Source organism: Eleutherodactylus coqui, chromosome 10 (assembly GCF_035609145.1).
Source record: "Eleutherodactylus coqui strain aEleCoq1 chromosome 10, aEleCoq1.hap1, whole genome shotgun sequence".
In the NCBI taxonomy this organism is placed as follows: Eukaryota; Metazoa; Chordata; class Amphibia; order Anura; family Eleutherodactylidae; genus Eleutherodactylus; species Eleutherodactylus coqui.
In genome coordinates this window covers 91,216,473-91,243,852 of record NC_089846.1, presented here as the reverse complement: position 1 = coordinate 91,243,852, position 27,380 = coordinate 91,216,473, and the positions used below count along the sequence as shown (strand labels likewise).

Here is a 27,380-nt window from a genome sequence, read left to right as displayed (position 1 = left end):
AGTCACTGTGTACATACATTACTTATCCTGTACTGATCCTGAGTTACATCCGGTATTATACTCCGGAGCAGCACTCACTATTCTGCTGGTGGAGTCACTGTGTACATACATTACTTATCCTGTACTGATCCTGAGTTACATCCTGTATTATACTCCAGAGCTGTACTCACTATTCTGCTGGTGGAGTCACTATGTACATACATTACTTATCCTTTACTGATCCTGAGTTACATCCTGTATTATACTCCAGAGCTGCACTCCCTATTCTGCTGGTGGAGTCACTGTGTACATACATTACTTATCCTGTACTGATCCTGAGTTACATCCTGTATTATACTCCAGAGCTGCACTCACTATTCTGCTGATGGAGTCGCTGTGTACATACATTACTTATCCTGTACTGATCCTGAGTTACATCCTGTATTATACTCCAGAGCTGCACTCACTGTCCTGCTGGTAGAGTCACTGTGTGCATACATTACTCATCCTGTACTGGTCCTAATTTAAATCCTGTACAAACCCTCCTATGGGGGAGGGAGGGGGGGTTATAAAAGGTCCCCCCATCTCTGCTTGTACACAGTATCATATTAGAATTCCAGCTTTGCATAAAAGATTTATGTAATAGTGTAAGATTTTAATAATGTAAATTACACAAACAGTGTAACGTTTCATGTCTCCACTGATTTTGATTATCTCGTTCTGCATTGATTGTCTCCCTCAGAGCTTTATTACTGGGGGTAACAAAGTCTGCAGCGGCTCAGTTGATCTTCGTTGCCTGCACATATCTGTGCTGCCATAAAGTTGCTCGATCCCTCCGGCTGTGTACAGATGTCCTCTATACAATGCAGAGCGTTTATCTTCATCGCCCGGAATATCTGCACCTCAGGACAATGAGGGATTTCATATGGACACAACCAGAGGCGTCAGTAAACCACAAACTACTAGTTTATTCTGCACCGTGCAGAGAGAATGAGTCATTAGTCTAATATAATCCCCCCGCCCCCCAACGCCACCATTGTTCCTGCAGCAGACAATGAGCCAGAAGGATTTTCACAATCTCCCCGGTAAATATTATAAGCCTCTGTTCTATTGCTGAGGTGTCGGCTATTAGTCCCAGTGCATTGTGTGAGATTCTACTTGGCAGCAATGAGCGAGTCTTATATCACGAGTGTCTACGCTGAATATAGAAGATGCCGCGCCAAATGTGTTCAGCCTCAGAGGCGAGTTTATTCTGAGAGGAGGAGGAATTCATTGTTAATATGTTGGTCAGGTGGAGTTACAGGAAATATAACAATATTATATCCATAATTACAACCATATAGTCTTTAGGAAGAAGAAAGAAAAATAAGGAAGAAGAGGAAGGAAGTGGAAAAAGGACAAAGAAGGAAAAAGAAGAAATCCTTCTGCTTCTTCTCCTTCTTTTGCCTACATTTTCTTCAGTGACTTTGCCTTAAAAGCATCCAAACAGTATGTAGATCTGCCCCTAGGTGATCTAAGAGTGTTAGATAGGTTTTATGGAGCTTAGACAGTCATATACACCAATTATAGGGGTACTGGCAAAGTTTTGGGTCAGATCAAAGTAATTCGGACCAAACTGCACTTTTTGGCCAAATTTGGTGAAATAGCCAAATCGAACTTTTCAAAAGATCGCTCATCACTACACATAATACACGGTAAAAGTCAGATCGATGGCACCGCTCCATTTATTTCAATGAAGCTGATGGAAATAGCTGCGTACAAGCGCCCGGCTACCTTTTGCAGTCTACTGAACATGAGTGGTGCAGTTCCACTATCCTGTGAGTAGATGATAAACGTTATCTTGGACAACCCCTTTAAGTTAATATCTCCCACAGTCTATAAAAACTGGGATTAATGATGCAGCATCCAACTCATTAAGTGCCACCTTTAAAAAAAAAGTGAGATTTGAATTTGCCATCTTCTCCATCCACTCTTTCCCCACTGCTCTAATAAGCAGCTCAGCGGTGATTTACCCCCATCACATCATCGCTACACATAATATCATTCACTTTAGTTTCTACACAAATTTCAGAAGTCCCCAGAGATATCAGATCTCATGCCTTGTCGCTGTCCGCGGCTGCCTGCTTCCATCAGATTTACCCCGTTGAAGCACTGGCCTATGAATCATCTGCTACACAAATCCATCTGCCTGACAGAAGCAATCCCTGGTAAACAGACCCGGATCTGCAATTCATATTCTTCATGGAAGGAGTTACAGAAGAAGTGAAGAACAGCAGCACAACTTATCTTGCATCTTTCCAGACAAGGAAAATTGTGTTTATATGTAATAGATGTCGGTAATTACTGAAGCCTTTCTCCCAAATACATCTGATCATTTCACAATGTTTGTTCCAAGAATGTGAAATGTGTCTTGTGTTCCCTGTCATTGATTGAGTTCATGTAGGTGCAGCAGAATCCCCGTGTCAGGCCGCCCTCACATTGCATCCCATGGACCCAAGCAATCAGAATGCAGAACTGCAGAGAGGGGGATCTGGGCAACTCATCCAATACTATTGCTGTAGAGCAACTGCAGGAGGAACCATGGAGGTTAATACTAGAGCTACCTAATTTAGCAAAAAACGTAATACCGCCGCTGGGGCAAAAATATTTCATTGGTAATCAGACGTGTTTTGGGCAGCTACCTGTCTTTTCTATGTAAGATATGGGTGTTTTTTGCATGGCAGAGGAGAGCTATCTTCTACATCAAGTAGAGCCATCTCAGAAAGTTAAGTCTCTGCATCCTGAGAGACATCAGGAGCATCGCCAGCGTCACCTCTGCTGCATCAGGGTCATCATTGATGTCTTGCAGTATGATGACTGGAGCACCACGGACCCTTGCAGCAAGACTATCTTCAGCGTCCCTTCTAGTACCTTCCCAACATGAGGCAACACATCGAAGGAAGTGAAAGGGGAGTTTTTTATACAATGAAAGCTGTTCTTGTGACCAATAATGAAGACATCTAAATTGTTTTCCTATTACTTACCTCTTCTGTGACCGCACACAAGTGGAGGGTCATCAGGATCCTCCTTGTCACTCTTCGCGATGCATCTGGACGCTCTGCTTTGTCATCACAAGAATCACTGTTACTTGAAATACCATCTCTATCTTCGCCTTCCAATTGATGTTCTGGAAGATCATGTAGCAAAGCTCCGATCTCCTAGGGCATAAGTCAACGAAGAGGAGCCATGCTGCCGTGCTTCAAAAGTGCATAGAGTCAAATATCACTTTCAAATCTCAAAAACGTTACACTGTTTGAAGAATATAACATGTAGAATAATCCATAAAATCAGCAAGAAATGGGCAAACTTGGGTAAAAAGTTGACGTACGGTTCTCCAATCTTGTTTTTGTATGAGTAATCGAGAAAACCAACAAGCAGTAATGATGTATAATGTCCAACAGTGCTGACAAAAATGTCCCGTCAGTTTTAGTGTTAACATGAATGGAAAAATCCAAATAAAACACGATTATACAGTAACTAGTACAATACTGATCCCCTGTGCAGAGAAATATAACGACTTCCTCTCGGGACGCCTTGTACAGAACATTTGTCATAAACATCATGTGACGGCGTTCATTTAGTAGAGAATCCAGAGGCTGATAGAAGAGGATTTTAGACATAGTGGGGAAAGGTAACTTATTAGGGTAAATGGCGCAGTAGGACGGTTGTCGGAGATTTTTGTATGTATAAGTTCATCTATAAATGCCTGCTCTATAGAGGCAGCGTGGCGGCATCCGAGAAGTCTGTGCCGAGCATACATTATGTAAATGTGCGACTATTTTTACATCTTCTCAACATAAATTCTACATATGAGGAGCCGTGAAGCTCACATCTAATAGTATGTGGCAGGAAAGGAAACCGGGGGTGGGGGGGAAATTGTGTTAGACTGAATTTATTTCCTCGCATAGTGAGTGGCGTAACAACGTGAATATAAAATGGGTATAAAACGCTCATCACGCTGATCCATCATCTGTTCTGCTGCTTTTTTTTGCTTAGGAATCGATGACAGATGAGAAACAGACTGAAACAGAGTTGTTACAATGTGCGGTCTATAGCTCACATAGGTAGAGCCGCCTACTGTGTTTTACTGGAAACAGTCAGCAAGCTTGAGGACAGATACGGCGTAACTAAACTCATATAATGCAAGGGGGAAGGTCATTTATCCCACATCAGATAGCTGTGTACGCCTGCCTCAAAGATCGCTCTGATCAATGCAAATCATGAAAGTGGGCTCTTTTCAGCCTCTGAACAAGCAAGGGATGCAGAGACTTTTCAATGCTGAAGTCTGGATATTGTGACTGCGGGTCTTACAATTCAGAATACCAAATGTAACCTACTTGGAAAGTATATAGATGATATTTTTATACTTTTTTAGAGATAATATAAATGCTGATAGATTTGTTGCAGTTTATCAGTCTGCAGTCTGGGACACAATGATGGTTTGCGAGGTTACAAGTGTTGAGTGAGCAGCTAAAACAGCCAAAGCTTGTTATGGGTCAGACTTTCCTAAAACTTTGGTTCATTGCGACCACAAACCTTAGGCGGTTCTTCTCGGCTCTCCCTCCTTTTTTCTTCTTTCTTCTTCTTCCCCTCCTCCTTCTCCTTTCTTCCCCTTCTCCTCCTTTCTTCTTTTCTCCTCCTTCTCCTCTTCCTTCTCCCTGCTCCTCCCCCTTCTTTATTCTTCTCCTTCTCCTCCTCCTTTCTCCAGTGTTATGCACCAGTTTTAGGGGCATTTGTGAGGTTCAGCTTTAGTTCCAACTAATTTGGAACTAAACTTTTTGCCCAAATTCAGTGAACCAGCCGAACCAAACTTTTGAAAAGTTACTGTGGTTATTGTGTCTAGCTCAAAGAATTGCATATGTCCACACTGGTGCTTTAAAGAATCCATCAGATCTTTGAGCAGGACTATGTCAGGTTGCATCCTTAAAGGGGTATTCCCATCTTGGCTTTTCATTGATGTGCTCCACTGTTTCCATAGCTCCCATTCACTTCAATTAGAGTTACAGAAATGGAAGCAGGGTCTTTACGACAGGTGCCTGGAACAGAGCTTCCGGGTTGAAACCTGAAACCTGAGAAGGGAATACCCCCTTTTTAAGTTCTTAGGCTAGGACTACAAAGCAAGAGATCACAGTGCCACACTATGATGCCACACACAATGGCTGCCATTAATGTTACAACCTAACTCGATTACAACATTGCAATTGCAAAAACAACCCACCCTGGTTGGATTTTGTTCACAGGTCACACTTGACCTTTCTATTATCAACATCAATATTACTGTAAAAGCAACTGTGACCTTCCTGTGATTTTGCTTTTTTTTTTTTTTAACAGCCAAATTGCATCTTTGAAATAGTTTCACTATTTATGTGACTCGCGTCGCCATGTAGCACTAGTCTTAAGCTAAACAATCAGTGTTATCATTACTTGACAGCAAGCAGAGATCTTGAAAATGATGTGAAACTGAAGTATTCTGGAGCTTTGTAATAGCCTTTGCGTTTCAAAGTTCCCTGGAGGAAATTTACTTAGACCAGCATTTTATACACCGGTCTAAGTGAAGTTCTCCAAGTTTATTAAGAAGCTTATTGCTTTTATCATACTTGGCACATGGTAGGCCAGTCTGTGTGCCAGGATGAAATCTATGCCAGTTGTGAGGTGATTTTAGCTATGATTTAATCCAGTTTTTGCCATAAAGTAAATCCAATGGTCATGCTAGATCACATCTGTTTATTTGCCAGTCCTACCCACATTAAAGAAGGCCCATTAGCAGCTTATTAGCTTCATTTGCATGTAAATGAGCCTCCCGAGCTGTATGCAGACAACAGCAGGTGGTCTGTTCTCTGCATACAGCCCCTTTGTTCTGCTATGGGACTGCAGCTGAATATAATATTATTAGAGCTTCCCTGGAGAATCACAGCATGTGGTCCCTGCTGTCAGCTCTCTGCCCTAAGGATGGATTTTAAACTCAACTAAAAATCATTGTTTGGATAAAAAGTTAACAATGGTAGCATTTACACGTAACGATTATCGCTCAAAAGCCGTCATTTTGAGTGATAATCATTGCATATAAATGGGGCTTTAATACATCAAGCACTTCAACTTATTCTGTAGGATTGTCTATCACTAGCTATGGCTAACTAGTTCCTAGAGTTACAAACACTTCCGATACAGTATGGAATAACAGCAATTATCAAGAAAATTAGTAAAGAAGTTACGTAAAGTATTATACAGATCCTTTTCGCAGGTTTAACACTCGATTAACATCCATGTGTAATAACCGTGTTGCTTTGTGCTCTATGTCAATTATGTAATCATTCGATAATTAATTTTGCCATCATGGGAAAATATGGTTAGTGGAGAACAACACACAACTGCACTTGTTATGATCAAAGTGCCAACTGAGTTTCTTAGGCAAGAGGCTACTGAATAATAGGGCAAGTTTTTTTGAATGATTCAGCCCTTCAACTGGGGTCAATCTCCCGTAAGCCACAATAAGTTCAGTGTCCATAATGTTAACACTATCTTCACTGGCATGCTGTAACTGTCCCTTGAAGTGTGCACGTGTGTTGGCTTTAATTGAGGCCAAGCTGACTTATGATTCGGTGATGACAAATTCCATTTTGTCTACCCAGGCATTGGCTTTTTCTCTGCCACACTGTTCTGTGACTTGCCCAATCTCTGCTCCTTCTTTCTGAATCTCAATGTTATGTCCGCTTCAAACGTGTGATGACGGTTAACCAAAAATAATCCCCTGGGCTCTGTTAATACCACATTACCAGGAAAACAAGCAATAAGTGGTAACGTTCCTGGAGCACTCACGATCCCTGCAACCCATAACAAAAGATATCCATAGCACAAATAAACAACCTATACCACAAAACAAAACCACCGAACTAAACTGAAGAGTGGCTGGAAGAATTCCAGAACCAGTTGCTGGATGAGCCACAGATCTCAGCAATGCTCACCTGCTGAAGGAGACTGCATGAATTAAACAAGACAGAAGCAAGGCAAGGTGGAAATAAAAACCCTTCCTAACTTCCCTAAGTTGTACTCCAGCAGCAACACACACCCATGACAACTCCCACCAGTGTTAGAGGAGACAAAGGATGTTTCCGTGCACCTATCTTCTCTGCCATGCGCCCTAGTTTGGCACATGGCTGCCTCCACTCTTCTTCCACTCTTCCTCCACTGCTGTGCCTGACAGTGGGTGGAGTTCAGTGGGGTGTTCAAGGACACTTGTCGTAGTAGCTATACGCCACCATGGTAAAAGGGGAGTGCTGGGTAGCGCTCCCCTCTTACAAAGTGACCCTGCAGTGATGAGAAGGAGAGGACATGGGATCCCCATTCTTGGGACCGGTGGAGGTCTCAGCTGTGGATAGTTGATAAAAGTTGATACAAGCTTTTTAGGGACACAAGATGGGATATTGGTCCTTTAAGGTGAATTCTGTGTTTTAAGTAGATATTTTCAGGGCTTCTCATACATTGTTAAAGGGGTTTATTGATTAAAGACATGTATTCCCTATTCACTGTATATGATATAAATGTCTGTTCGCTGTAGGTCCTACCACTATCCTGAGATCTATGCACCCTGTATGCCCCATGTGCAGTGGTGCGCATGCGTGACTATCAAATCATTAAAGGCAGATTGCAGAGCACATCGGTCTCCACCTGCCCCATAGAATTGAATAGAGTGGTGGTTGCGCATGCTGCTACATTCACACAGGGCATCCAGGTGCACAGATATCGAGGCCATAGAGAGTCCCATGAGTTGCACCCCCGAAAATTAAGCATGTATCCCACATCCCATGGGTGGCGCTCCTGTGATGTGAGTTCTGCAGGTTTTATCTCTGTGTGAAGAGCTTGTGCCACGGCCGGGTTGGGAACACAAGCTTCAGCTTTATCACATTAACGCACAAACAAAGACTCAGCCAGATAAATATTTATCGACGCTGTGCAGTCAATCCTGTGAAAAAAGCCATGCACCGCGCTTTAAGGCACGGTGGTGAAATAATTAGTGTACTGCAAAATATGCTCAGTGCTCATTACATGGATGATGTTAGCCTTAAGGTAAACTAGAAGGAGGAGGACGTCTTCCCACTTTAATAAGAAGCCATTGAGTGTTTCTTCTCAGGAATGTTACTTCTATGTGAAGACTCAGCACTAAGCGCCTCCCGATGAGAGCCGGGGGGCACAACGCCTCCTGTTTAAATCTATGATCTGCTCTCTCTCCTGTGGTTGGCTAAATAATTGATTGATTGGCCCAATTGATTTTAGGTTTCCACTTTCCAAAGCTTAAACTTTAATGTCAACTATAATGATGTCCCTTGCGGCCAGTCATTTCCAGGCAGCTCTTCCAATCACATCAGTCGCAGGTCGAACACCCACATCCAAATACATTATCACTTCTGGAAACTACGGGAAGAAAATCTCTGGTTTCCACAGAAACCATCCTTGGCCAGCTTTAGCTATGCGTGACCTGTGCAGTCGCAGCGGGTGGCAGTCACCAGCATGTGTTGAGAGAGCAACAGGTGGGTGTAGGTTGGGGGTGATTGCCCGCTTTATGTTCACCCTGCTAGATGGTATTCTTCCTCCATGTGGCTAGGTCTTGTGGAGCTACATGAATCATCTTCGTCCTGGCTCTGGCTCCTCTCCTCCAATGTTCCCAGGCACTACTGTCAGCCCATGAGCCATCCACAATACTTTAGCTTAGTTCTGCTACTGTATTTATGTACTGAGGCTTTTTCTGGTGCTGTATTTATGTTATGAGCTTGGTTCTGGTGCTGTATTGATGTACTCAGCTTCATTCTGGTACAGTATTTATTTACCAGACTTGGTTCCAGTACTGTATTTATATATTGAGGTTGCTTCTTGTGCTATAGTTGTGTACAGAGTTGGGTTCCGGTGCCGTATTTATATTATGAGTTTAGTACTGGTGCTGAATTTATGTTCTGAGCGTGGTTCTAGTGCTATATTTATGTTTTGAGCTTCGTAATAGTGCTGCATTTATGTACCGAGTTTGGTTTTAGTGCTGTATTTATGTTATATGCTTAGTTGTACTAAGCTTGCTTCTGGTGCTATATTTGTGTACTGAGCTGGGTCTTGGTTTTGTAGTTATGTACCACGCTTGGTTCCAGTGCTGTATTGATGTAGTAAACTTGCTTCTGGTGCTGTATTTATGTTAGGATGTTGATTCGTTTGTTGCATCGTGTGATGCATTTGCTAAGAGCTTGGTCCTGGCACAGTGTTTATTTAAGAGCTGTTCTGGTGTGGGTATGCTGCTATACTGTATCTTACTGGTTTTTGTACAAGCAGAATACGGGCAAACTGCCTATCAGTTCAATATATATAATTTCATTTTATGACTGGAGGGCACCAAAACAAATTGCACACTGGGTGGCGTGCACTGACACTATCAAGTCTTTGTTTTCAATTGAAACCCATTGTGGAGAGCAAAGACCTTATGGGACCCTCTTAAGGGGGTTAAAAAACATGGCAGATTCCTTCCAAACACAGCAACACCCTTGTCCATAGGGTTGTGTGTGGTATTGCAGCTCAGCTCCATTGAAGTAAATGGGAGTTGAGCTGCAATACCAGATACTACCCACGGACAAGGTTGGCACTGTTTTTGAAAGAAAGAACCTACATTTTTCTAACTCTGGGAAACCTCTTTAAAAGATTCTAAGAAAAATAGATCCCTGTCCCCCAGTCTTTATGTTCTCCATATAGTGTCACATTTCTCCCATATTGCTTTTTTGGGATCCCTTCAAGGTTTAACTGCATCTTTTGCAGCACCTATAAGTCACTAATGGAATATTCATTGGGGTTCATAGTGTAGAAATTGGCGCACATTTCTGTCCCCATTTTTTCTGCACCTTCTTCTAATAACTGACCATATTCAGTTTTGGTGAGTGGTCTAATTTTTAAGCCAGAGAGCAGCAGGTCTGAGCACGGATACAGTGTAGAAGAATGCTCTCCTATGCAGGTGCAGTGGTTATTCAAAAGTGTAAAATGGCGCAAGACAGGAGAAATGTAAGTTATTCTAAATCACTTCTGTGACTAGAAATGGATGAAATAGGAAAAACTAAATGATTCACGCAGCAGCAATCGCCTACCATTATATTAAAATATTTCCCCCATTTTGTATGACAAAAGAGTGCATTCTTAAAGGCATCATTTTTAACCAATTAAAACCCAGATAGTGAAACATTTTCCGTTTTTTTTTAATGTGTTTTTATTTTCTGATTGTAGATTCACTTATTCTATTATCTGTACATGACTATGGGGGCGGCCATCCTGTCTGAGCTGAGGTTATCATTTAGAAATATGCTTCACAGCAGCTTCATGGGCCATAGATGCAATGAGCTGCAAGGAAGCCATTGATATCTGTGGAAGAGCGTTGTGGGCATGCTTTGTGACCTGTGCAGGAAGGGGAGGAGGTGAGCTGTGAATGGTGGATCCTATCTTATCTGTATATTGGTATCACCTCACGTTGCAATTCTGTCTCTGATGATCATGAGGTGATGGCTGAGAAGTTTGCTGTATGGACTAAGTAGTGTCAGACTATTGTTAGGCCTAGTGGTCAGTGTAAGAACTGCAGGGTTTTAGATTTCTTTTTTTTTTAAATAACAAAAAATTAAAAGAAAAAAAATCTGCAAAAGCTGTTAAAAAATATGTTTAATATGAAAACTTGATTGATACATGAGGTCACTTTCTGTTGACATATTTGCTTTAAGAGGAAAAAGGGAATATTGCTTTGCTGGTAAGTGAATTATTGGCACAAGAGAAAAGACGCACCCACGTGCCGGAAAACCCACAGCAAATACACAGTAACCAACTCCACACCTTATGCCTCATGTCCACGGGCATGCACGGATTCTGAGTGTGAAATCCCGCAGCGGATTCCACCCAGTCCACAGACATGAGGCAAAAAACACATTTTACTCACCTGTCCGGACGCGGCGCGGGTTTCCTCTATCATGGCCAGATCTTCTTTCTTCTGCACGGCGGATGCGCTTGACACGCCAGCCGACATGCATCGCACATGTGCTGTGCCTTTTTTGTCTTTTTAAATCTCCTGCTTTCTCACGTACCCGCGACATGGCCGCAGTCTCAGCTGCAGGTGTGCCGCAGACTGGACGGCTTCTATAGACTTCAATGGAAGCCGTGCCTGCGGGATCCGCAGAAAAATGACATCCGCAAGTATTTAAATACCTGCGGATGCCCACTGATAGTCTATGGGCAAATTCAACTGTGGATCATCCTCGTGGGAGACATACGCGGATTACACAATTCAATTATGAACGTGGACATGAGGCCTAAGTGGTGTAGATTTGGATGCAAATTTAGGGCTTTTACCCACTAGTGTTTTTTTTAACGCTGCGACATTGCAGCATTTTTTAATGGAACTTTCTAATGTTAAAATCGCATCGCACAAAAATCGCAAGTTTGTGCTTATGCGATTTTTGTGCTTATGCGATTTTAACGTTAGAAAGTCCCATTGAAAAAAACGCACCGATATCGCAGCGTTACAAAAAACCGCTAGTGGGTAAAAGTTCTTACTTGCAGACATGCTGCGGATATTAACCCGAATAGCCGGCAGCAGATGTGAAGGTGGCCTCATATGTTTTAAAAGGTGGACAACGTTTTTTTGAAGCCAGGAAACTGCGTATCTTCTTGCATCAGTCTTGTAGGTAAAGCCTGAATAGAAGGGCTTTGCCACTGCAGTATGCAGAGTAGGGGTCCATGTTTCTCCATGCAGCCACTCCAGGTATTAGCACTGACTGTGGCTAATTATTGGAAAAGCTGACATGGGCTTTTAAAGGGCTTCAAGTCTCTAAGAGAGTCCACAAACTGCTGGCTCTGTGCCTGGGAGAGCGGCTGTGAGTAAGGCTGGGTTCACACAGGGCGGATTCCCGTTGGAAATCTCGCAGTTTGGCCGCAGCAAAAAACGCGAGATTTCCGCCGGGAGAACCGCTGCGGTGGCTTTGAAGTGGCCCGGCCGCATGTTTTGTCTGTTGCGGCCGGCGCTCCCATAGAGGAGAGCACGGCCGCGATGTAAATAAACAAAAAAAACGAAAGTAAACAGACATGCTGCTTCTTTTAAAGCCACGGCTGCGGTGGCCGCAGCCGCGGTTTCAGCCGGATTTACCGCAGCGGATTAGCCGTCCTGTGTGGACGAGGTTTCTGAGAAACCTCGTCCACATGGCTGGCTAATCCCGAGATTAGCGGCCGCGGGTGGTTTTGCCGCGGGCGGATCTGCTGCGGCAGAACTGCGGCAAATCCGCCCTGTGTGAACCTAGGCTAAGGCTGCCATTGTGTAGCTCTTGTTTGCATGCTGCACTTTAGGGCTCACTTACAAGGCGGATGTGTCGTGTGTATAGAGTATACAGTACACAGAGAATATGCATGTACTGCGCCTGTTAAATCTTCATAGCCTAAATTAGTGCATATTACACATCCCAATAGGACAAACTGTGGTTTTCTTTATATGTGTTTAAATAAAATCCCTGCTTGTGTGAGGTGCCCAATAAAAATCACCGTGGGCTTTTAGCACTATGTATTATGTTGACGATACACCTGGTGAGTGAGCCGTTAGTCACAGCTCTGGTAGTTAGAAAGTCTATGTATAGTAAGCAGCCAGACAGGATGGGTTTTTTTGTACTGCCCCGAACCCAGAGCTGGTGATCCCATAAGCTAACCGCATTCCATGTGGATAGGCATATTGGTAGAGATTCAGCAAAGCTATTGCGTCTAGATTTTGTCCTAAAATGCGGCTTTCCTGGTCTAGTTACTGGGCACCTGATTTATGAACCTTCGTGTGCCTGTTTTCCAATCTGTTCACCGGGTCAGACCATAATGTATGGCTCTTTAAAAAATGTCCATAAAATGTCGCCCAGCCACTCCAGCGCTGAGGAGGTGTGTGTTCAGAACCAACAGTCACACAGCAAAGAAAGAAGGTATTTGCACATAATGCAACATCCTGCGTGCGATAATTTGAAAAATATCTACCCCGTAGGCAAGTCTCACACAACCATGTGTCTGGCGTGCTGCATGCTCCCAATCGCCATGTGCTATCTTGGCATGTATGCACGTGTGTAAGATAGAACATGCTATAATTTGTTTTTTACTTTTTGTGTGAATACTTTTTACGGCTTGTGTGAAACATGACATGTTCTATTTTTGTGCATCTTTGCGCACCAAGAATCCCCATAAGAGTCTAGGGGTTGCGCAAATATGTACATGTGGGTATATGAAAGACCTGCAAACACTGGCACCTAGTTTGGCTTAATAACCATTTAAATCGGGGTGGAGGAATAATGTCAATGAGTGGTATTTGCGCGGCACGTGCAGAAAAAAACACTCCTTCATGGCTTTAATAGATGAACGTTAGTGATGAGTGACCATACTCGCTAAGGGCAATGGTTCGATCGAGCATTGCCCTTAGCGAGTACCTGCTCGCTCGGGAGCAAAGATTCGGCGGCAGGGAGCGGCGGGGGAGAGCGGGGAGGAACGGAGGGGAGATCTCTCTCCCTCTCTCCCCCCTCTCCCCTGCTGACTGCTGCAACTCACCTGTCACCTGCGCGGCCGCTGAACCTTTTGTCCCGAGCGGGGAGATACTCGCTAAGGACAATGCTCGCTCAAGCAATTGTCCTTAGCGAGTATGCTTGCTCATCTCGAATGAACGCGATACGTCAAGATTACATGGGCAAGAAACGTAAATGGGTTCATTCTCACTACATTTTTTTTTCTGACTGCTGTTTCTGCACCAATGAGCTTAGTAGAGGTCTATGGGAGGTACGCAAACATGTACATCTGCTAAACACAGCACATACCTGTGATCATCAGCAGCTCGTTAGGCTAATAGGCCTTAACAATCAGATTCTCCTGCTTGTGTGAGCAAATATACTCTATATTTCTGCAGGCACAAGCACTAAATATTGTCATTCACTGTACAAAAAGAATTGCGCAGGAGCGAGCGTATTGTGTATCACGTTCGTCTGTCGGGGCCTTACAGCGCAAATACGTTGCACAGAAGTGAGTGTTTTTGCACTTCTGCTTGTCTAAAGCTGCCCTTGGTGTTTATGAAACTTTACTCCAACTGTAACAAACAGTCCTCTGTGAGCTAAACACCTCAGACTCCAGATGATACATTTTCACTGTATTGATACATTGTAACAAGCTACTAAAACTGCTGACATTTGTACTGCTGATGCTTCCCTCACAAAGGGTTGTCTAGATTGTTTACAATTGTAACAAACACTCAGCTGTGAGACACTTTAGGCCTGCACAGGTCTTCAGGATGAAAGCAAATATTTTCATTCTCTGCCAGCAAGCAGAGATTTTTAAAGTGGTAAAGAACTGAAGTACAAAAGTAGAATTTTTCATCAGGGGTGAATCTGAACAGTTGGTGAACTTGCTGTCTGTTCTAGGGCTGACGACTCAATAACATATTCTGTTTTTGGACTTCCCAGGCTTCCGGTGACGAGCGGCTCCCCCAATAGAATGAGCTCCACTGGCTCTGATGAATATTTCCAAAGCTTAAACCATGCAGAGCAGACCTTCCGCAAGATGGAGAGCTACCTGCAGCAGAAGCAACTGTGCGACGTCCTCCTGATCGCCGGAAACTACAAGATCCCAGCACACAGGTAAGAAGGCCAGCGCCCCAGGGGTGCAGCTAGAAGGGCTCATTCAGACGGGTAATATAGTAAAAGAATAACAAGTAATTAAAAATATAATCAGCGCTCCATAATGTAGGGGCTGGAAGATTCAGACAAAATCTAAATGGAGTATTAGTACCTTTTGGGTGCAGCGCAGAGGGCACAACACGTAAAACTAGTTTCACACTGGCGAGGGCGATACTGGGCCGCGACTTACAGCCCAATGTCACACTCGCCATTCATGTGAAAGTCCCATGGATGCAAGACATTTTAATGTGAAAACAGCCTTGCATCACAGCGGGAAATCCATTCACCCCATTGCTTTCATGTGCAGCTGACGGACGCACCAGTTTATAGGGCTATTCAGACATGTTTGGGTTTTTGTTTATCACTTGGACTGATGGTTTTGTGTGTGTTTAAAAAAAAACAAAAAAAAAACTGTGTGCCTTATTCTGGTCCGAATTCTCAGATGACAATCACCCAGTCCACTCAATGGGTACACAAAAATACCCTTGAGTGCACATGAGTTGACCTCTGACTGTAAGGGTGGCATGGCTGTTGCTGACTTTTATTGTTCATTTGTTGTTCTGTGTCAACGATTTGTAAACCACTGTGACTTTAAAGATGGGAGTAAAGGAGGAGCAGCTCTCTGAGCGGGAAGAAGTGGCAGAAAATACTTTCTTTGCAGCTATGCTGCAGTGTGAGGAGCTTGGGATACTCCCGTGAAGTTATGCTGTGGAGTGAGTAGCTGGGGCCTCCTAAGGCCTCCTGTCCACGGGCGATATATCATTGTGTTATCTGCGGCAATAATCCGCATGTGGGTAATGCAATTAACGCTTTCCAAAGGATAACTATGAAAAGCGCATCCCGATGTACATGAGTGGAAAATCGCTGCATGACGAGATTTGGCTGCGATTTTTTTCCAATCATTAATGATAGGCTCATCCTTGGAAAATCGCAGTGACTTTAGCATTCTCCCACGGCGACTTCCGTGGTGGAAATCCACTGCTGGAAAACACTACGCCCGTGGACAGGTGGCCTAACTGCAGTGGGCAGGATTAGACCTATTGGTGTGAGCTCCTCAACAGAACACAGGTTTCTTCTGGCTAAAGGCTCATGCCCGTAAGCATTGCGGGATACGCCCGTGGATTTACGCCTTGGGAGTACCGCAATATAAAGAATCAAAGTGCCTGGTGGTGATCACGGATTTCCGCAGTCTCCATTAATACTATATTAATGGAGACCTCCCACAGTGTAAATCTGCGGCAAGTAGAACATGTTACAATTCATTTCCCACTGTGGAAATCCGCAGTAGAATTCTGCAGGTGAGCATTGGCAGGCAGAAAAGCTATTAGGTTTAATACCCAGTCCTTACTAGTTCAATAGAACCTAATAGCTGTGGAATTCACACGCAGATTTACGCCACGGGAAACACGGTAGAAATCAATTCGTGTGCACTCACCCTAAAGGCTGAGCTGGCTACTAGCATTGGAGGGACTTCTGCCTCCTTGTTCTCCTCCTGACTGGGGAAGGACATTTGAGAAACCTGTTACACGGGGGAAACAATGACGTAGATTGAAACCCTGGTTACCAGGTAAGGATTTTGAGAAACCCGATATACAGGTGTACTGGACTCTTAACGCAATACTGCTAAAATGGATCCTCTGTAATAGAAGCCCGCTGCGCAGTTGTGAGTCACCCGGAACGGGAAACTGTTCCAGTTTTCTTTTTTATGCTTCATTAAAGTTTGTTGCTGAAAGCATACATGTCGGCTCGTGGACTCGATGTGAGCGATCCCTGAAGCCTCCGTGGTACTAACTGGGAAAACCCCAATCTAGATACCAGGAACCCCTTACAACTGTGCCCTCTGTTTTTCATGGTTGATTGCGAAGTGCCACCTGAAAAATTATTTGTCCGCCTTCCTTTTTCCCGCATGAAAAAAACGGATGACAGGTGAAAGTAAAAAGAGGGGCACGCACAACGCATTTAGTTGCAAAAGAGGCATACATATGTAACATTGCTAACGCATCTTGTGCCAGTCGGTTACAGTGCTGATGACATGGTTCAGTGCCGCTACACTATTTGCATAGCACAGTCACCATTCAAACTGGCATTGGCTGCACTACAATAGTGCCCAGCGGCATCCTTCAAGGGCAGAGTACTGCATGTGCGATACTTCTCCGTTATGGAAACTACTATTCACTTCTGTAGAGAATGATCGCCCTCAACATCCTCAAGGTGATCACAATTGCTGGACCTCCGTCTATTAAATTTTCACAAGTTAAAGGGGTATTCTGGCTTTTTTTCAACTGATGACCTATCCTCTGGATAGATCAGACCAGGGGGATTTCACGCTCAAAATACCCATCCGTCAGCTGATCATCCGGCCCGCTGTCAGTGCAGCAGGTTGGACGGCGTCATCAGTAGACAGGAAGGGAAGTGGGAGCACCGGCTTCACTCCCAATGAAATCAATGCACTTCTATTACACTTCCTGTTCGTGTCCGGATTGGACGTCCGATCCCATCAGCAACGAAGAGTGGAAAGTATAGTAGAAGTGTGGCGATCCCATTGATTTCAACAGAAGTGAAGGTGATGCTCCCATTTCTTCCCCTGTCTATGGATGACGACAATCTGCTGATGGACAGTAATCCCAAGCAACAGATCCCTGTCAACCAATCAGTGATGACCTATTCAGAGAATAGGTAATCCGTTAAAAAAAAGTCTGGAATATCCCTTCAGGATAGGTCATTATTAGCTGATTGGAGGGGTTCGTCACCCGAGCCTCTGCTGATCAGCTGTGCACTGGCTCATAGAGCAAGACGCAGACATATCTGTACACTTTGTAGTGGCCTAACATGATATTTTAGACACAGCTTCCATTGGAATGAATTGAAGCGGTGCCTGTATTACTGTATATGGCCACTGCATGATGTATGTAACAGGAAGCGGAAAGCTCCATACATTATGTAGTGGCCACACACGGTGTTACAGGCAGAGCTCTCATTCATTCCAATGGAAGCTGTGTTTGCAATGTTATGCCAGCCCACTACAAAGTGTAAAGAGCTGTCTGCTTCTTGCTTCCTACACTGAAAAAATGTCCTAGTGAACAGCTGATAAGCAGGGTCTCTGGTAGCGGACCCCTCAAATCAGCTATGTATGACCTGTTGTGAGGATACAGTAGGTCATCAGTCGTTCATAGCTGGACAACCTCCAGAATTTAGTCATCGGCCTCCCTCTTAGCTTGGAGATTAAGTTACAGGGGACGTGCTATGCTGCAGCTACTCAGATTTGGGGTTTCTTATACGGCATTCATAGGATGGGTGGACAGCAGGTGTCTAAAAGTTCCAAAAATGTACTCTGTATCTTTAATAACTTTTATTCCTAGCACACTCACTTAATTCTGTGACTTTCTGCCCTTAGGTTGGTCCTCAGTGCTGTTTCAGACTATTTTGCTGCAATGTTCACTAATGATGTCCGTGAAGCTAAAGAAGAGGAAATAAAAATGGAAGGAGTTGACCCCGATGCCCTTAAAGCCCTTGTACATTATGCTTATACAGGTAATGATCACTTGATGCTGCATCCTAGACTCTTATGCCATATAATTAGTGCCTGTCATATACAGTACATTGAGAGTGTCTGCTCAGAGTCAAGAAGGGGCGGCTCAGCTGCAACTTGGTGAGAAAATCTACATGTGTATTTCGAAGCAAAATTTTTAACTCCCAGTTATTCAGGATTCCAATGACACGGCATGAAAAACTAAATTCAATTTTACCATTTTTGGGGTGTTCACAGTGCGGTATTAATGACACATTAAGGCCACATGCATCCAGGTGGGTCGGATTCCACATGCGCATCCAGCCCTGGCAGCAGCAGCGTTCGCGCGTTTCTGCTTTTTTGTTTTTCTTTCTGTACTGTGACTGGTCCGAGCAGCTCGCCATCAGACATGCGCAGTACAGATTTTTATTTCTTATTTTTAAACCCCTGCTTTTCCTGTGGAATCCACAGCCCGTCCCCAATGTCAATTGTGGGCGGGCCGTGGGTCGGACGGCTTTCATTGACTTTAATGGAAGCTGTCCTTTCAGGAACCACAGTAAAATGGAGCATGCTGCGGTTTTTCATCTGCGAGCAGAAACCGCAATTGGTTTTTGCTCGTGTGCATGAAGAATCACTTTTGTATAGCATGCTATGGGTGGTATTTACTGTGGAATCCAGAGGTGGTCCCCCACTCCGGATTCCGCAACTCAAATCCATCCATGTGCAGACTTTAATTTGCTGTTGAGAATTATTACAGTGACAACATATATTTTTTTTATGTGGTGCTGCTATAGAAAATTTGTTTTAAAAACGCATTCTGTTGCTATTGTCATCTCCCCCCACCCCCCATAAGCTTCCCGTTTTTCCATCGATGGCGCTGTGTGAGACCTTGTTCTTTCGTTGCATGTTGTAGCTTCTATTGGTACCATTGTGGGGTACATAGGACTTCTTGATTCCTGTAATTGATTTTATTACATTTTTTTTCTTGCAGACAAGGTAACCAAAAAAGAGCAATTCTAGCATTTTTCTCTCTTGAAGGTGTTTATTATGCAGGATAATTAATTCAGTATTTTAATAGTTCGGACTTTTATGGGAATCGTGATATCAATTATTTTGGTTGTATCTCAGGAAAGGGGCAATGTTTTCAAACTTTTTTTTAAATATTTGTTTAATAAAGTTTATTTTATTTTTACTTTTTTGTCCCATTTAGTGGGATTGAAGTTGTGATCGCTTCTACAATATACTGCAATACTTCAGTATTGCACTAAATTGTATTTTAATGTTCATATATTAAGCCTTCCACAGACAAGGCTTTATATGGTTAAAAGGCTTGTACCAGATACACTTATATCACCTATCCATAGGAAAAGTGATAAAAGTCTGTTTAGTTGGGACTCAACTCTGAGACCCCCAACAATCCAGAGATTGGGAATTCTGGTTCCACTGCCGTTCTCACTACAGCTTTGCTACAGTGAGAAGACTGAATGGAGCTATGACTATATTTGACTTTTCAAGTGCGTTCCTAGACAGTAAAGTACAAGATCTCAGCTATTTGAGTCAGAAATTAATTGAAATAAGTGGAGCAGTGCCTGAGCATGCATGGCGGACACAACCCTGTGGGGGGGGGGGGGGGGAGCACTAATGACACCCCACTGATCCCCAGAACTGGTCCTGTGTCCCCTTTTCTTGTCCCTGAGGAATGCTTCTCCTATGTGTAGTGATGTCAGAATGAATGGGACTGTGGCTGCACACGTGTGGCCTCAGCTCCACTCACTTCAATGGGGTTAATGGAAATGTATGAGTGCTTGTACACTGCAATCTCCAGCAGTCCCATTGGAACTGATAAGAGCTGCACTGTGGATGCACAACCATAGCTCCATTCAGTCTGCAGCGAGCCCATGGCAAGGACAATGGAGCATCTGGGACCTCCATTCTTGGAACTGGTGGGGGTCTACTGATCAGATTTTTGAAGCACCTATCCTGTGGATTGATGAGAAAAATGTAGTATGGTGCAGCTCTTTAGATACACTGTGGCCCTGTGACCATTCATCAGGCTCAGCGCTACAATGGCAACCATTGGCACACCGAACACCTATCACAAGGGGCTGATAGTGAGTCAAAGGGGGGCAACCCCAACCCCCCCCCCCCCCCACACACACACACACACTCTGTATGGCTGATCACAATGGTCGGGATTGACAGTGAGCACAAATCCACAATGACCACCAGCTCTGTACGCAGCAGGTGTTGGCTGACACCTGCCAGACATGTAGTGAGCTCTGCCCTGAGATTGCTTTATACTCACCCCGCACCATGTACGTGTGTCACAGAGGTGGAAAGGGTTAATAGGCTAAAATCCATGGCAGGACTGATGGCATTGACAAGTCCCCAGGCTGCCATGTCAAACTAACTGCACTCCATGGTCTTGTCGCAGGGAGGAGTCGTTTATGGGAAAATACCCGTTCTGTCTAGCTATATACTATATATGCCATTGCAGCATTTAAATGGTTAATGACCAGGGTTATCTCTGATCCCAACTGCTGCGACTTGGGTCGGCTGTAAAATACAGCTAAGGCCGTCTGCACACGATCGGGTCAGATTCTGCATGCAGGAGCCCACAGCGGAATCCAGCCCTGACCGCGGTCGGTGTCTGCGCATATCTGATTTTTTTCTCCATTATATGTGTTGCAGATGGTCCGGATGGCTCGCCGTTGTACATGCACAGTACAGATGCTCTGCTTCCGCTAAGCAATGACACGGGTACCCACAACCTATCCGCAATCTCAATTGCGGATGGAGTGCGGGTCGGACGGCTTCTATTGACATCAATGAAAGCTGTCCGTGTGGAATCCACATGAAAGTAGGCATTCTGTGATCTTTCCTTCGTTTCCACAAGTGTGTATGATACAGCGCTCCAACATAGCAAGCAATGAATGGTATATGCTGTCTATCTGCAGTGCGGACACAGAGCATCGATCCGCAATGTAAATAAGTTTGTGTGCAGCTGGCCTAAAATTCCCATGTACGAAAGGGGCTCAGCTCCGTAGCCCCTGTGCACATCATCCAGGAAAGGGTTAATCCGCGGTACAAATGGAACCTGACCATATAAAGAGGAATAAAAGAGAAGGATTGTAGAGATACGGCATACACAAGAGAGAGCAAATCAAAAAAATCTCATCCCGTTGACGACATCAAAGATTCCAGTCTGGATCTCGTCCGAGTCGCCGCGGGACTGAACCTTTATGGATTTGCGCCGGTAGAAAGGACGCCGCGGCACATTCATCTACACAGAGATTAAACAAACGGCCGCAGGAAAGCAAGTCAAACCTCAAAGCTTCCGCCGAAAGTACCACAAGAGACAATCGCTCTAGTTTATGCTAATGAGGCCCCAAAAACTGAGACCTGCGATGAAAGGAGGGAATTGGAGCTCCAGCATTGAGTGTTACAGAAGGATTCAGTGTGGCAACAGATCGACCGGATCAATAATCAGGAATTAGAAACGCACAGCAAACCGCGAACAAGAAGAGCCGACAGCAGAGAGTCGCACAGAGCCAGGAAGTCGTAGATGTTCTACACCGCAACGTTATGTAGTCGCCTCTATTACAGACACTGCTCCAAGCAGGCAACATAAAGTTCTGATGTAGCAGAGCTGAATTTGCTACTGGGCTGGTTTAGTTGTTGGAGATAACGTGATGGCTCATAACTGCAGTCCTATGTAACACCACAGATAACAAACACGGATAACTCTCTGAGGACAGATAATGTAATAGATGTTCCCTGCAGTCTTATGTAACACCACAGATAATACAGTGATAACTCTCTGAGGATTCAAATCGCATCATGCTGCGATTCTCCGTGGTGAGCCTATCTATTAGATAGGCTCATCTCGGAGACCTGCCAGTGCTCCCCCATCCTTTCCCGCGGCACAATATTGCTAATGATATTCCACATCGGCTGTGGACAGGCAGCCTTAATGTCTGCATGAAGCTGGGATATGCCTGTGAATGTATCCATTGCATGTCATGTGGTATGCTTTAGAATTTAAGTAAGTGTAGTAGATGAAGTTGGAGATTCAGAAAAGGAGGATAAACAGTCAGCAGTGAGAAGCAAGTCCATTAGTGTCCAAGAGTTCATCATCTTCCTGAGTGAGAGTGCCAGCCGCATGGGGTGAAGAAAATGGAAGAAGAGGAGCGATTCCCTGAGATGTTCTATGCCAGGGAACATTTAAGAGTGAAGTAAAAAAGAGTGAGTGAGTAGCCTAAGGCCCAGATCACCATGCAGAGGTACTGTGTCCAGGGGATATCTGTGGAGAGTCGACCCCTTCCCTTTTTCCAGGAGTGGTCCCGGACAGATAACTAGGACTGTCGTGCCTGTGTCATCCTGAGTATACCCCTTCTAGGAGTGGTTCCATACAGGTCCTAAGGATTGTAGGACCAGCATCATCTTGAGTTCCTCCCAGATCTTCTTTCTCTGTGTTGCCTGCATTGGTGTATCAGCATACCTTTTGTAAAGTGTTCCAGTTATTACAGCGAAGTTCTCTCAAGCCCTGACCATTCCCAGGGAAGGAGGTACTAAAAAGTTAAGTGTGTGAACTCTACTTATTACTGCCAACATCTTATTCCTGCCAACGTCTTATTCCAGTGGAAAAGGAACAGTGGCGTCACCTATGATGACCTGCAGATCCTGATAAATGCTTTTGGCCATCCTTATCCCAGGGGTCCCCGGAAGAGGCCCTGTGGTCGCATGTAGCCCTCCGGGGAGGACACTGGTGAGTGCCGCCATGACCTGTGACAGCTTTACCCTCCCAGCTCCTTCGCGTGGGCTTCGTGTCCTGAGTGGACCCTCTGGGTCATGACACACTCCTATCTCTTGAAACCTCCCCTATACATAGCTGCTTCTCTCTGCATGGGAAGAAGGCCACCGTCTGACTTTTCTGGAAGAACAATAGGTTCGGCCAGTTGAAAAACCAACTATCCAATCCATATCTCCTTCAAAGTCTGTCATCAAAAGCCCCCCCCCCCCACACACACACACACACTTACATATACTTTGCTCAGATCAATCCGGCCCCTAAAAGTTGTTGTTGTTTTTGCTGCAAAACTCGTCCTGCAGTTCCATCTCAGGCAGATATGTAAATGATGAGAGTTGTGGTGATTAGATGAACGGTCTTGTCACCTGGGGCCTTAAAAGTGGTTCCACCCTTGGCCTATAAATTAAAAAAAAATCTTCAGCAGGAAAATGACCCCTAACATCGACCAATGTCATTAAGAACTATCTTCAGTGTAACGGAGAACAAGGAGTCCTGGAAGTAATGATTTGGTCCCACAGAGCCCTGATCTTACATCGTCAAATTTGTCATGAAGAGACTGAAGGATTGGAGCGAGCAGACATCCACAGATGATCTGTACTTCGTTCTCCACGATGTCTGGAACAACCTCCCTGACAAGGTCCTTCAAAAATTGCATGCAAGTGTCCCTAGAAGAACGGATGCTATTGTGAAGGTGATGGGCGTCACACCAAATACTGATGGGATTTAGATTTCTCTTTTGTTCAGTCACTTTGCATTTTGTTGACAAAAATAAACTATTCTAAACACTTCTATTGTTGCAAACATTCTTACTGTGTATCATTTTTTCCACACCTGCCTAAAACCTTTGCTCAGATCTGTACGGCTCCAGTGTTCAGCCTCCTAAGTGCTGATGAGGATTCTGTATGATGCAGGAAGGTTCTGTCTCTTCAGCCTTGTCCTCTTGTAACCTCTACAAGCAGTATACTGTATGTTTTCCTGCTCTTTTCTTAGAGCTGCGACAAAGATCGAAAATAAAACCAATAACTGCGATCAGCGCAACAACTCTTCATCACCTCCATCTTGTTCCCTAGTTAAAAATTTTATTCCCCTGATAGATTCTGAAAGGCTTTCTTCAATCTAAAATCTAAGATGTAACGACTTTCTGCTCTGCTGAGACCCCACAGGACAACTCTCACCTTCTGGAGGCTTCACACATTTCCTCTCCTGTGACAAAAAGCTTTTCTTACACCTAGAAATTGCCTGTTCATGTTCCCAAAATGGATGCAGAAAGAGCGAAACTCACAGGAAGAGGTCAAAGAAAGGATAAGAAGCAGCAACAGCACTCATAATATAACAATAACCTTATAATAAGAGAATGTTACATTATAAGATTGTTGCTGTATTACATTGTACTGTTCTAGTAAAATCTGAAACTATATTTTTTTAAAATCATTTTTTGTGTTAATGGAAGGAAGAGGGTGGATGGAGGATATAAGAAGAAAAAGCGAAGAGGGAGGAAAAAGAAAAAGGGCGGGGAAAGAAGCAGGAGGAGGAAAGGAATGAAGTAGAAGGTGGAGCGAGTGAGGACATAGGAAGGAAAAGGCAGGAAGGAAGGGAGAAAGGAGCAGGAGGAAGAAGGAAGATGGTGGAAAGGAAGTGGATGGAGAGAAAATACAGGAAGAAAAAGAGAAGAGGGAGGAAGAAAGAGGAAGGGAAGGAGGGCAAAAAAGCAGGAGAAAGTTCTAGGAAGGAAGGAAGCAGGAGGAAGAAGGAAGACGGTGAGAATGAAGAGAGTGGTGGGAGGAAGGATAGAGGAAGAAAAAGAGAAGTGGGGGGAATAAAAAAGAGGAAGGTGGAGGAAAGAAGTGAAGTAGAAGGGGGAGTGAGGGAGGGCATAGAAAGGAAAAGGTGGGGAGGAAGAGGAAAAGCACCAGAAGGAAGATGGTGGGAAGGAAGAGGGTGGAGGCAGGAAGGACATAGGAAGAAAAAAGGAAGAGGGAGGAAGAAAGAGGAAGGGGGGGGAAGAGGCAGGAGGAAGGGGAAAGAAGGTGGAGCGAGGGAAGACATAGGAAGGAAAAGGCAGAGAGGACGGGGAAAAGGAGGAAGAGGGTAGGAAGGAAATAGGTGGAGGGAGGTAAGACCTAAGAGGAGAAAGGAAAAGGAAGGAGGGGGAAATAAGTGGGAGTAAGAGAGGGTGGAGGGAAAACATAGGAAAGAAAAGGGTAGAGGAACGGGGGAAAGAAGCAGGAGGAGGAAGAATGGAGAGAGGAAGATGGAAGATCAAGGGATGACATGGGAAGGGAAAATGCAGGATGGAAGGAAGAAAGCAGGAGGAAAAAGGTAAGAGGAGGACATAGGAAGAAAAAGAGAAGAGGAGAGGAAGAAAGTAGACCAAGGGAGAAGGAGGAGGAGCCAGTGATTGACTGCAGTAGTTGCATGTTAGTAATGTCCACCTGGCTCACCATAATCAGAGATGAAGTGCAGCCGGGGAGCAGGCATCGGTGATACAGGAGCCTCGGGATCAAGAGAGACAACTATAACTTCTTTTGTGTGAACTCTAAGCCATTTTGAATTTTGTTTTCTCTTCCTGGGTAGTCCCTTTACCAAAAATCTTTTATCAACCATTTAGTTATTAGTCATTTTTTACATTAACCTTCCATTTTCATAGTAATTGGACCAACCAACAAATCTGTAATCTTTCTATTGCAGTCTGTGAATCTCTTTTCCTTCATTTTTTTCACAACAAATATCATTTTAATTGTTGCAATCAAATTTCCTGTCATTATGACTCCTTTCAACATTTCACAAATTATTTACAAAGCATTTAAAATCAAATTAAAAAAACATCATTAGTTGGATATGCCCAAACAGAATCATTGAATCTGTTTGGGCTCTGTTGAGGTCTGATAACTCGGCCTCTAAAGCATGTCCGGTTTCTTTGCCTTAGTAAGATATTTGGTCTGCTATGTTTTGGGTCATTATCCATCTATGCTATGACGTGTTACACTATTTTACAATATTTCCATGACTCTGTGAAGGAAGTCTGACTCTATACACTTCCGAATTCAGTCAAATTGTCAATAACCACCAGTAATACAATCCACTGGCAGCATACATGCCCGTTCTATAGCATAGCCTCCACCACGTGTGACAGAAGATTGTGGCACTTGGAATCAAGAGCCTGTCCTTTCCTTCTCACCATATCATTCTGGTAAAATTCCATCTTGGTCTCATTTGTCCAGAGTCTCTTGTCTCACAACTGGGCAGCTTTTATAGATGTTTAAACTTTCTGTCCTTGGGAGTCACCAGTGATTTGCATCTTGGGATAAACCCTCTGGGTTCGTATTCATGAAAGTGCCTCTTGATTGTAGACTCTGATAATCAACATTGGGGGGGTAATAGGCTGAACTGAATGCACATGACTATTTTCGGCCTAGCATACTATGTTACTATGATTTGCTGACCTCCTCATGAGTATGAGCGACTTTTCTAGATGTTGTGAAGGGTTTTCTTTACTATTCCCCCCCCCCCCACCCACCCACACACACACACACACACACACTCCCATCCCCACCATGGCTATGTTAATCAATACTGGCTCTAGCAGTGCAACAATAAAAATCACTTGGTCCTTTAAGGAGTTGTACAGCTTTAAATTATTAATGGTCTATACTCAGGATAGATCACTAATAGCAGATCGACAGGGTTCCCGATAATCAACTGTTCATCTGAATATTTGACTTGTGCACATAGCTGATTTATGCAGGAAGCAGACCGTTCCTTTCCCACTGAAGTAGCCCTGCTTGGTATTCACTGGTCAACACTGAAATTGTTACTGACTTAAAAAGGTCTGAATCTGTAGTATCTTGGTGTGCTGAACATGAATGTAACAATGAAAAAAGTATATTGGCTCTCGTGTTGAAGACATTTGATTTTGTTCATTTTCGGTGTTTCACTGTCTAGATGTATCCAGTAGAACTTTAACAGCATCCTTAAAGTTACACTTACAGTGTGAGCCTGACAGCAGCAGTGTGCTTACCTGTTTAAAGGGACTACAGCAGGGATATACAAAATACATGTGTTTCTTATGTGAGTGGGATAGCCAAGACAGGGAATTCCACTACTTGTGAAAGGAATGGACTCGCAGACAAAATGTGGCAGTTGGAGAGAGGAATATTCAGCACCCAGCTCTGGTCAAGGCTCACAAAATCCTGCTACCACCCCTTCACATCAAACTAAGTTTGATAAAGAACTTCGTGAAAGCCATGGACTAGACTTTGCCAGCTTTCCAAAACCTTAACGAAAAATTCCCTCGACTCAGCGAGGCAAAGATTAAAAATAAGTTTTTGGGGTCCTCCGATTCGAGAACTTGCTGCAGGGTGAT

General features: G+C 44.0%; 1 protein-coding gene across 1 annotated transcript in view; it reads left to right on the top strand.

Moving 5' to 3' along the window:
* The window catches only part of KLHL4 (kelch like family member 4), a 142,345-nt gene that overhangs the window by 67,443 nt on the left and 47,522 nt on the right, over positions 1-27,380 (top strand). Inside the window, exons 2-3 of the mRNA XM_066581443.1 lie at positions 14,487-14,660; positions 18,094-18,230. Of these exons, the coding sequence (XP_066437540.1) occupies positions 14,487-14,660; positions 18,094-18,230 (311 nt within the window). The remainder of the gene's footprint in view (positions 1-14,486; positions 14,661-18,093; positions 18,231-27,380) is intronic.